The following is an 11,937-nucleotide window of genomic DNA, read 5'->3' on the forward strand; positions in this document are numbered from 1 at the left end:
CAGTTCAGCGGCAGGTCCTTCGCTCCTAGAGGGAGTGAGGGACCTGCCGCCTCTGAATTGCCGCAGGTGCCGCCCCTCTCCCTTGGCCGCCCCAAGCACCTGCTTGTTAAGCTGGTGCCTGGAGCCGGCCCTGACTAAGTGTCATTGATTAGTGAGTGGGCCATATCTTCCATCCTGGAGGAATGTATGACTTTGAAACCAGAAGTGGCTTTATGCCTTTAGCAAGTGACTACAATCAAACCCATGCTTTAATGCAATTTTAAAAACCTCTTTTCTAGTTCTTATTTATTTGTACCAAGACCAAAGGTGTACGTGGTGTCTCGCAGAACAGATTGTTAGATAAAGTACCCGCCCCGAAGAATTTACAAACTACATCAGGGGTAGGCAACCTATGGCACGCATGCCAAAGGCGGCACGCGAGCTGATTTTCAGTGGCACTCACACTGCCTGGGTCCTGGCCACCGGTCCAGGGGGCTCTGCATTTTTATTTAATTTTAAATGAAGCTTCTTAAACATTTTAAAAACCTTATTTACTTTACATACAGCAATAGTTTAGTTATATATTAGAGACTTGTAGAAAGAGACCTTCTAAAAACGTTAACATGTATTAATGCACGCGAAACCTTAAATCAGAGTGAATAAATGAAGACTCGGCACACCACTTCTGAAAGGTTGCCGACCCCTGAACTAGATTATAAACATGACACAACAAATGAGAATGAGGGGAATGGGGCAGCGTGGTTGGACATGGTTACATACATAAGATTATTCAGACAACTGGCTCTTAGGTTATATGGTAATATTTAGAATAGAAAAACAAAGCATTGGCAATTTAATGACCAGATTTATAATCTGACTGTAAATTCTGCACCATGCTAATATTTAATGAAGCTCTGAACAGAAGAAGAAGAAACCCTTATGGACATCTAGTTTGACCTGTGTAACACCGGATACAGAATTTCATCCATTAATTCCTGCATCAAGCCCATAGTTTGTGGTAGAGCTAGAACATAATTAGAAAGACATCCAATATAGATTTAAAGACTTCAAGTGATGGAAACCACTACATCCCTTGGTAAGCTGTTCCAGTGATTAAGTACCTTAATTTAGAAATCTGCACTTTTGTCTCACTTTAATTTATCTAGTTTCAGTTTCCCGTCATTGGTTCTTGTTATGCCTTTACTAGAGTAGAGTCCTCTTCTATCAGAATCTTTTCCCCATATAGGTACTTATAGACGGTGATTGAGTCACCTCATAACTTTCTCTTTGAGAAGCTAAATAGATGGAGCTTCATAAGTCTTTTATTGTAAGGCACATTATCCAGACCTCTAATTCTAGTCGCTCTTTTCTGAATCCTTTTCAGGTTTTCAACAGCCTTTGAAAATAAATCAAACAAAAGTTTAGGAGTTACATAATAATGAATTTTTAACTGCATGTGAGGCTTTCCTCTTTCCCCGAGAATTTAGAGTAAACTATCAAATCCTACTGATAAGAACAGAATTTTAAAGAATTATTTGGAAAACAACATTCTTTAAAAATCTGATTAATTGAACTTGTGTGCATGAAAAAACCCACCATAAAACTGGTAGCTGCCTTTTGACACAATAAGTATTTATTTCCAAGTCTGCATGTTTTTGTACTGAAACATCTGGATCATCATTTTGTTAAAAGGTGGATTGGAGCATAATGCAAAGTAAATGATGTAAGCAGCATGGTGTCTCAAAACATACTTTCTAGTACCATGAGAATAATACATAAAATATTTCTTCATTAATCTGTGCCCCAAGGGAGTATGGAAAATAACATGAAACACACTAATTGAAAATACACCCAGACTAGAATAGGGAGGACAGTGGAATATAGTTATGCCAGTATTACTTCACAATCGTTTCCCTTTGATTTTTCACTTACCATACAACACTTACTTTTAGTTTGGAAACTTTTTTACGATGCTGCAAAATGATGGTTTACTTTGGATGCACCCACACTTTAATATTAGACTCAACCAGATGTGTCGATCATTTTATATATGTGTTTATAGTTTGGGGGTTATAGGCTCTCTGACTTTATTTTTAAGGCCATAGATGTTTGTTTAGATGACGTTCCTTGGGCCTGGTCCACACTAACCCCCCACTTCGAACTAAGATACGCAACTTCAGCTACGTTAATAACGTAGCTGAAGTCGAAGTACCTTAGTTCGAACTTACCGCGGGTCCAGACGCGGCAGGCAGGCTCCCCCGTCGACTCCGCGTACTCCTCTCGCGGAGCAGGAGTACCGGCGTCGACGGCGAGCACTTCCGGGATTGATCCAGGATCGATTTATCGTGTCTAGACAAGACACGATAAATCAATCCCAGAAGATCGATTGCTTACCGCTGGAAAGTATAGACGTACCCTTATACATGCAAACTGGCAACATTAGGGTGACCAGACGTCCGAATATTTAGTTGTTTGTCCCGCATCCCGACTGATGTATGGTTGGGATGCCATTTGTCCCGATAGTTTGCACTCTGTTTTTTTTTTTTCCCCCTTCCGCTGCGACCCCCCTCCCCCCCCCCCCCCCCCCCCCCCGTGTCCCGATATTTTGTTCTTGTCATCTGGTCACCATAGGCAACATACTATTCTAACTGCAGATTAAGAAAGATTAAGGCCAGAAGTATATCAAAGCAAGCACAGATAATGCATTTCTTGATTCCTTTGTAAAGACATTATCTTGCATAAAGTCTGGGATAGGGGTGTGAAAGTTACTCGCCCCAAGCCAGAGGCTAGCTGCAGGGCTGTAGCTCTGCTCTCTTGGGGCCAATATTCAGGCCTATAGCCTGGAGGAAGGATCACTGCACCCTATGCAGAGGTTCCCAGTCCCTGGATCCATGTAAGTATAGATCCAGTGGACACTGTCCTTATCACCAAAATCAAAGCAGGTGTGGAGTGTTCTCTCTTGGCATGCATAGGATATGGAGACTCCATCTCTCTTCCCCCCTCCACTATGCAGTCATGTCACGTGTGTTTTTCCACACTCAAACCCCCATTTAGGGTTATTATGGGGGCAAAGAGGGCCTTTGCCAGCAAGTGAAGTTCACCCATTTCGTTTTAGCTGCTTGATTACATAAGTTTCTAAGGATACTCAGTTGACTACTGTATACATTAAAAACTGCCTGCTTATTTAAGAGACCTGTGTATGGTAGTTGTGCACCAGAGATAGTAACAATTAAGCTGGTTTCCTTTGGATTGTTTTTATTACAAGTGCCATATAAACACATTGCTTAGTAAATCCCATAAATAGATACTGTGGCACCTTAGAGACTAACAAATTTATTTGAGCATAAGCTTTCGTGGGCTACAGCCCACTTCTTCGGATGCATAGAATGGAACATATATTGAGGAGATATATATACACATACAGAGAACATGAAAAGGTGGGAGTTGTCTTACCAACTCAGAGAGGCCAATTAAGTAAGAGAAAAAAACTTTTGAAGTGATAATCAAGATAGCCCAGTACAGACAGTTTGATAAGAAGTGTGAGAATATTTACATGGGGAGATAGATTCAATGTTTATAATGGCTCAGCCATTCCCAGTCTCTATTCAAGCCTAAGTTGATTGTATCTAGTTTGCATATCAATTCAAGCTCAGCAGTTTCTCACTGGAGTCTGTTATTGAGCCATTACAAACACTGAATCTATCTCCCCATGTAAATATTCTCACACTTCTTATCAAACTGTCTGTACTGGGCTATCTTGATTATCACTTCAAAAGTTTTTTTCTCTTACTTAATTGGCCTCTCTGAGTTGGTAAGACAACTCCCACCTTTTCATGCCCTCTGTATGTGTAAATATATCTCCTCAATATACAAATGATTGCACCAATTCCACTGCATCTTTGCACCACTATGCTCATATGGCTGGGGAATGCACAAGGTATTTGCCCCCATCAAAGGAAGATCATGGCTTCTTGCAGACTACTCCACTACCTCTGTGGAGAAAGAAGTGGTTCAGGACTATTTAGAAAAGCTGGATGAGCACAAGTCCATGCATCTGAGGTGCTAAAGGAGTTGGCGGACGTGATTGCACAGCCATTAGCCATTATCTTTGAAAACTCATGGTGATCGGGGGAGGTCCCGGATGACTGAAAAAAGGCTAATGTAGTGCCCAGCTTTAAAAAAGGGAAGAAAGAGGATCCGGGGAACTACAGGCCAATCAGCCTCACCTCAGTCCCTGGAAAAATCATGGAGCAGGTCCTCAAAGAATCAATTCTGAAGCACTTAGAGGAGAGGAAAATGATCAGGAACAGTCAGCATGGATTCACCAAGGGCAAATCATGCCTGACTAACCTAATTGCCTTCTATGACGAGATAACTGACGCTGTGGATATGGGGAAGTAGTGGATGTGTTATTCCTTGACTTTAAGCTTTTAATACAGTGTCCCACAGTATTCTTGCCGGCAAGTTAAAGAAGTATGGGCTGGATGAATGGACTATAAGGTGGATAGAAACCTGGCTAGATCGTCGGGCTCAATGGGTAGTGATCAATGGCTCCATGTTGGCAGTCGGTATCAAGCGGAGTGCCCCAAGGGTCAGTCCTGGGGCCGGTTTTGTTCAATATCTTCATTAATGATCTGGAGGATGGCGTGGACTGCACCCTCAGCAAGTTTGCAGATGACACTAAACTGGGAGGAGTGGTAGATACGCTGGAGGGTAGGGATAGGATACAGAGGGATCTAGACAAATTAGAGGATTGGGCCAAAAGAAATCTGATGAGGTTCAACAAGGACAAGTGCAGAGTCCTGCACTTAGGACAGAAGAATCCCATGCACTGCTACAGACTAGGGACCGAATGGCTAGGCAGCAGTTCTGCAGAAAAGGACCTAGGGGTTACAGTGGACGAGAAGCTGGATATGAGTCAACAGTGTGCCCTTGTTGCCAAGAAGGCTAACGGCATTTTGGGCTGTATAAGTAGGGGCATTGCCAGCAGATCAAGAGATGTGATCATTCCCCTCTATTCGACATTGGTGAGGCCTCATCTGGAGTACTGTGTCCAGTTTTGGGCCCCACATTACAAGAAGGATGTGGAAAAATTGGAAAGAGTCCAGCAGAGGCAACAAAAATGATTAGGGGGCTGGAGCAAATGCTTTATGAGGAGAGACTGAGGGAACTGGGATTGTTTAGTCTGCAGAAGAGAAGAATGAGGGGGGATTTGATAGCTGCTTTCAACTACCTGAAAGGGGGTTCCAAAGAGGATGGATCTAGACTGTTCTCAGTGGTACCAGATGACAGAACAAGGAGTAATAGTCTCAAGTTGCAGTGGGGGAGGTTTAGGTTGGATATTAGGAAAAACTTTTTCACTAGGAGGGTGGTGGAGCAGTGGAATGGGTTACCTAGGGAGGTGGTGGAATCTCCTTCCTTAGAGGTTTTTAAGGTCAGGCTGGACAAAGCCCTGGCTGGGATGATTTAGTTGGGGATTGGTCCTGCTTTGAGAAGGGGGTAGGACTAGATGACCTCCTGAGGTCCCTTCCAACCCTGATATTCTATGATTACAATTTACTGTAAAAGTGTGAAGCTTCCTGACAAAATGTCCAACTCCTTTCAAAAATACTGACTATACAATACGCTAACTTTGTATTCTTTGAAAGAGAGGCTAATTATGATAAATGGTGCCGGGTAATGATCAAGACACCTAGTGATCCATGCTAGTAAAGAACGCAAGTCCACCTATAGGATTGGTTTGCTCTTTACATTTTACATGCAGTACTAAGGAAACTGCAAGGGTTTCTATGGTGTTACTGCCAATGTACCTTAGCTGTTATAAAGGAATAACCTCAGCATATATAGCCCTGCATGCATGCTACCTGAAAATATACACGGGCATCTGTTTCGGTTACATGGAACAGTGCCCTACTATAAAACAGTATTTATTTCAGCGTAGCAGCCGTGTTAGTCTGTATCCGCAAAAAGAACAGGAGTACTTGAGGCACCTTCGATCTTGTGCAGGGGCAGCATGTGTGGGGACTGCACAGCATGGAGCACAGCTCTGTTTGGACTACCAGTGTGCTTTGGGACAGATTGGAGTGGGCCAGGGTAGAACTGGAACAGGGGTAGTGGATCCACCATTTTGTGGATTGAATGGTGGTTAACGTGGCCAGAGAAGGGAATCAGTAGCTGTAGCAGATGCAATGTGCTCTGAGAGGAGGATTCCTTTCTATCAAGCCCCTGCAGAATCCCCAGTGCACAGGTCAGCTACTTAGGCGCTGTACTTGTGAAAGTATCTGCCCTCCGGTGGCTTGCTTTTGGAAACTCTGTCTATGCAAAAAGGAGAGTTACAGTCTTCTTTAACCCACACAGCAGCTTTCTTCAGTATTCTGCATGTGGTCTGTTTGGAAAGCCCACTGATTTCAGTGAAAGTGCTACATCCAGAATGCTCCCTAGAGATCAGCAACATGTATTGGAAAGAACAGTTCTGTCCTAAATGGTCACTGAGTTTGCATCCAGAATACATCCTCAGCAATGCAACTGCGCAAAACAGTGTTAATTTGGCATTAGTGGATCAAGACTGTTCATTGCGATAAAATGCCTTCTTAACTCTGTTAAGAGGTTGTTTCTCTCCCAAGAAGTGTGTGGTAAAACTTAGACAAGTTCCTTGCGTCTCTCTATGAAATATTAACTGTAAAGTTTAACACTACATTAAATTAGTACTTTGCATGGTGTAAATTGGCTGGTAATGCATAACTCATTCATTCTTAGCCTGCAGCAATGACTCAAAGTACCCAGGGCACAATTCGAGCTGCGCCCAACTTTGATGCTGGGAGGGATGCAGAAATACTGCGCAAGGCTATGAAGGGATTTGGTAAGACAAGATCTTTATTTAGTGATTACTGCAGAGTTAATGTTTATTAGCCAAAAAGTTAGACATTTTTCTTTTCTTCTGATTGTATAGATCTTGGGTAAAAAGTTTTCAGACTCCTAATTCTCAGTTGGTGCTTTTGAAAACTGTACCCTTTAAGCATATATATTGGCCAACATTTTTTATTTTAATAAATGTATGTATAAAAATATGCACTGTATTTGTTAAAACTCTAAAATTGTAAAATGAACAGTTTTGGAGGATTATGTTTATATTTCTTGTAAAAAATTGCCTTTTTATTTCCTAGGAACGGATGAGCAGGCTATCATTAATGTTGTGTCCAATCGCTCCAGCGATCAAAGGCAAAAAATCAAGGCAGCTTTCAAGACTATGTATGGCAAGGTATGTTCATTGGTTACTCTTCTAACCAATAAACAAATTAGCAGTGATACAGTAACACTAGCAAACTTGGTTGTCTGTAATGGTATTTTAGTCCCAGGTAGAGTGCACCTGATTTTTGTTTTTAAAATTTCTGTGTATACTTAGCTACATTCCTTGTTCTACCAGTAGCTCCAGGAACTTCAGTACAGCCCTGACAATTGGCGGGATTTCTTCAAGCAGTGTCTTTCCATGACCAAACATTAAGTTTCCTTTATTTTTATTAATTATTTGAAGGGCAGAACATAATGAAATTCAAACTATACCTAGGTGGAAGACATCAGAAATACTTTGGCAGGTAATATTAACATATGGGATGGGATCTTGATTAATTGGAAAGACACTCTGAAACCAATGATACAAAATTCAACAAGAATCAATGTAAAGTGTTCAATGAAAGACAAACTATTTACATGTAGTTAGAGAGACTGGGGTCTAAACCCTAAAGTCCTTACTCAGGCAAAACTGCTATTGAAGTACATAGAGTTTTGCCAGAAATACAAACTTCAGGAATTGACCATGGAGGATAACCTACTATAGGTGGAACAGGATCTGAGTTATACACGGTAATTTATGGTACACCTCTACCCCGATATAACGCTGTCCTCAGGAGCTAAAAAATCTTACTGCGTTATAGGTGAAACCGCGTTATATCAAACTTGCTTTGATCCACCGGAGTGCGCAGCCCTGCCTCCCCGGAGTGCTGCTTTACCGCATTATATCCGAATTCGTGTTTTATCGGGTTGCGTTATATCGGGGTAAAGGTGTATAAGCAAACTCTGTAAAACTGTTACACTCAAACAAGTGTTATATTAAAGTTGAAATGAACATAGTCTGAGTACACCAAGTGAAGTAATTCAACTTCACTTGGTTTACTCATATTAAAGTTGAAACAAACATAGTTTACACTCTAAGCAGCACTGAGTAAGCCTCATTGGAGAACTATGGTTAGATTTAGATAACATATTTTAAAAGAAAATTTGAGCTCTGAGGGCAGGAAATGAAATAAAATAATAAAACATTTAGTTTGTGACTAACCTTTGCACTGTGTCCTGATTATAAGACCAGTCTGATACAGTTGTGGTAGTGCACCTTGTCACTGAACAAGTGGTAAATACGTATTATCTATATAGTAAACTCTGTTCTCTCCATTTTGCACACTCCTGGCAGCTAATTTGTTCGTCATGACCCATCTTCTTTCAGTTCCAAGAAACAGGGTGCAAAGTTTCCATATCTGCTTTGGTGGAGTTGGCCTTTTCTGGTGATCAAAAAAGTTTAGACATTCTTGCCACCTTCTCTGATTTTTGCACCCAAAAAAGGAAGTGTGGGGCTTGAAATGAGGAATTCTTCAGGAGTCTGTTGAGAACTCACTTAGCTACCGTGCTGCATCTCATGACACTTAACTCCATAATATTATTTTAGTGATAGTGTCTCAGGGGAAAGATGAGAACAAAAGCTTTGGGGGATGGCAGGGAAAAAGAAACTACCCTGGAAATTTTGAAAAGAGTTTAGATCCTAAAAATGGGCAAGTATTGTAACTGCTAAAATATTACCTTCATGCCAATGTCTCTCAGGAAAATCTAGCCAGAAATATTATTGCTTGAAATATTTGTAATTTAAAAATAGGGCAAGAATATCCATGTTATATCTATAAAAATGTTCCTTTTAAATAACTTCTGTGCTCTGGCAGTGCCTAGAAGCCACAACCAAGACTGAAACCCTGTTGTGCCTAGGTCCTGTAGCTACACCAAGTGAGAAACTTGCTCCCCTCCCCCACCAGAATTGAGACTCTAAAAAGAGTGGGGGAGAAGCTAGCAGTATGGAGAGGACTTTGAAAAGATTAGCTCTCCTGGTTCATGTTGCTATGCCACTCTGAGAGAAAGGAAGGAGATCTGTCTTCATTTTTGTTAATTGCCCTCAAGTCTGGTGGTGGGGAGTTCCCTAGGTATGGGTCTGTCACATGACTGCTAAGTATCATGCTTTGTCAGCAACAGCATCCCTGTTGATCACAATTTGGAGGCAGGTGTTGCAGCAGAGTAGTCTAGGCCTCCTCTAGTTTCTAGGCCTCCGTGCACAGAAAACTTTAAAAGACGACATGCCCAGGAAAAGAAAATTGGGTCAGTGCCCTTTTTTGTCTTTTGATATATAAAGAAGGCCCAAATGAGTTTTTCCTTAAAATCAAATAATGTTTTCTACATGTCTTATGGTTGAGATTAAGATTTTATCTACCCTGTTTTTCCTAAAAGATTCTGTGGGCAGTTGGAGAATTAGAACAATTATGACCCCACAGCTGTCAATGAGTGAAACCTAATTAATTCAACGAGGAGTCCGGTGGCACCTTAAAGACTAACAGATTTATTTGGGCATAAGCTTTCATGGGTAAAAAACCCACTTATTCAGATGCATCTGTTAGTCTTTAAGGTGCCACCGGTATCCTCATTCGTTTTGTGGATACAGACTAACATGGCTATCCCTCTGATACTAATTAATTCAGGAGGGGAAATTAGTTGTATTCAGTATGTTTAAAACTTTGTGCTCTGTTAGAAATAGAAGAAAGTATCTTTGTTAAAGATAAAACACCCTTCAGTTAAGGATTGAGAGCTTTTATAACCCTCCCTGGAGACACAATTAGAATCAGGGATGGTCAGACATGACATTTCTAAAGATAAGGCAAGCAAGGAGTCAAAACAAAAATGATGTTCAGACACATGACTTCAAGATTTCTTTATACACCAAAAAGAAGTCCAAAAGAGCGCAAACCAATTCCCCATCTACCTCTACGCCCCATTTGTAGGTCTCATAGTTAAAGATTAGCACCAAGACCTTGAAGCAGTTCTGATATTGGGGAGCTAGGGTAGAGTATCAGTGTGATGTGCTTGTCTGTCTCTCTCAATTAGTGGGATGGACTATGCAGTCTTCAACACAGCCTTCACCTTCAGATGCAAGGAGACAGCACTGGTTCAGCAGTGACAGGAATTCTACAGACTGACCTACCTAGCTTATTGTCTGTCTTCTCAAAATGGAAAAGCAGCACTGGTTCAGATATATACGGAAGGCAGATAGATGACCATGTATATTTCAATAACTTACCAGTCATTAAGTGAATAGCTGAGGATGGGTGCTGTAGATGGAACCTGAATAGCTACAGAAGGAAGCTTTTTTTGTTTTTATTGAAATACCAAAGGAAATGTGGATGTTTCAGTGTGTATCAAAGATGTTTCACTCATTTGCCAGGAAGCTAACATGCTCTTGAACTTCCCTTTTGCTATAGTAATTAACCCATTCATCCTGCCACACCAGAAAACTAGAATCACAGCTGGAAAGCACCATGGTCAGAGGGCAGTTAGTATATTTTATTTAATGTTCTTTCACTACAATACTGTGTCCCAAAGGGTAAAAACCATGTAGTGGTTGAAATCTAACATTAGGAGACCTAAGCCCTGAGGTAACTGGGGAAATGGGATATCGGGAGGAAACACAAGGAGGAGGGTGCAACAGGGGAGGCCTCCTGATTCATACTGAGAAAGTAGGGCAATCGGCTAGTTATCTTAGGTGCCTGTACACGAACGCAAGAAGCCTGGGAAATAAACAGGAAGAATTGGAAGTTCTGGCATAGTCAAGGAACTATGATGTGATTGGAATAACAGACACTTGGTGGGGTAACTCACGATTGGAGCACTGTCATGGATGGGTATAAACTGTTCCAGAGAGCTGGCTGTATTTTAAAGACGCCTTATTGAGGGTGCAGGAACAAACCATCCCAATGTGCAGAAAGAATAGCAAATATGGCAGGCGACCAGCTTGGCTTAACAGAGAAATTTTCAGTGAGCTTAAACACAAAAACAAAGCTTACAAGATGTGGAAACTTGGACAGATGACTAGGGAGGAGTATAAAAATATTGCTTGAACATGCAGGGTTGTAATCAGGAAGGCCAAAGCGCAATTGGAGTTGCAGCTAGCAAGGGATGTGAAGGGTAACAAGAAGGGTTTCTACAGGTATGTTAGCAACAAGAAGGTGGTCAGGGAAAGTGTGGGACCCTTACTGATTGGGGGAGGCAACCTAGTGACAGATGATGTGGAAGAAGCTGAAGTACTCAATGCTTTTTTTGCCTTAGTCTGCACAGACAAGGTCAGCTCCAAGACTGCTGCACTGGGCAGCACAGTATGGGGAGTAGGTAGGGTTACCATTCGTCTGGATTCCCCCGGACATGTCCGGATTTTAGAGCTAAAAATAGCGTCCGGGGGGAAGTTCTAAATGTCCGGACTTCCCCCCGGGCTCCGACAGCCAGAGACAGCCCCTCCTTCCCCCTGCAACAGAGATCGCTCCCTCCCTGCATTTGCAGATCACCAGCCGGCCGTTCGCACCGGCAGTCTGGAGCTCCTCCCCCGCTCCTCCTCCCCGGCACGCTGGTCTGAGCGGCAGAGTAAGGAGGCCAGGGAGTCAGAGAAGGGGCAGGGAGGTTCTGGAGGGAGCAGTCAAGAGACGGGGGAGGGGTCGGGCGTTCGGGGGGGGCTTTCTGGGGGGGGGGGGGTGGATAAGGTTTTGGGCAGTCAGGGTACAGGTAGGGGGTAGGATCCTGGGGGGGGGGCAGTTAGGGTGGGGGGGTCTCAGGAGGGGGCAGTTAGGGGACAAGGAACGGGGGGGGGTGTTTGGGAGTTCTGGA

The 11,937-nt window shown here is 42.5% G+C and overlaps 2 protein-coding genes across 3 annotated transcripts in view; one reads left to right on the forward strand and one right to left on the reverse strand.

The window, feature by feature from the left end:
* ANXA7 (annexin A7) overlaps positions 1-11,937 on the forward strand; it is a 53,402-nt gene that overhangs the window by 27,878 nt on the left and 13,587 nt on the right. For both annotated transcript variants that reach the window (XM_024218767.2, XM_024218766.3), the window contains exons 6-7: positions 6,736-6,838; positions 7,143-7,237. In XM_024218767.2, the coding sequence (XP_024074535.1) occupies positions 6,736-6,838; positions 7,143-7,237 (198 nt within the window). The remainder of the gene's footprint in view (positions 1-6,735; positions 6,839-7,142; positions 7,238-11,937) is intronic.
* The window catches only part of PPP3CB (protein phosphatase 3 catalytic subunit beta), a 112,864-nt gene continuing 101,617 nt past the window's right edge, over positions 691-11,937 (reverse strand). Inside the window, exon 14 of the transcript XR_003370095.2 lies at positions 691-1,375. The gene's annotated coding sequence lies outside the window, so the exon portion shown is untranslated. The remainder of the gene's footprint in view (positions 1,376-11,937) is intronic.

Source organism: Terrapene carolina, unplaced genomic scaffold (assembly GCF_002925995.2).
Source record: "Terrapene carolina triunguis isolate 2854851 unplaced genomic scaffold, T_m_triunguis-2.0 Scaffold310, whole genome shotgun sequence".
Taxonomy (NCBI): domain Eukaryota; kingdom Metazoa; phylum Chordata; order Testudines; family Emydidae; genus Terrapene; species Terrapene triunguis.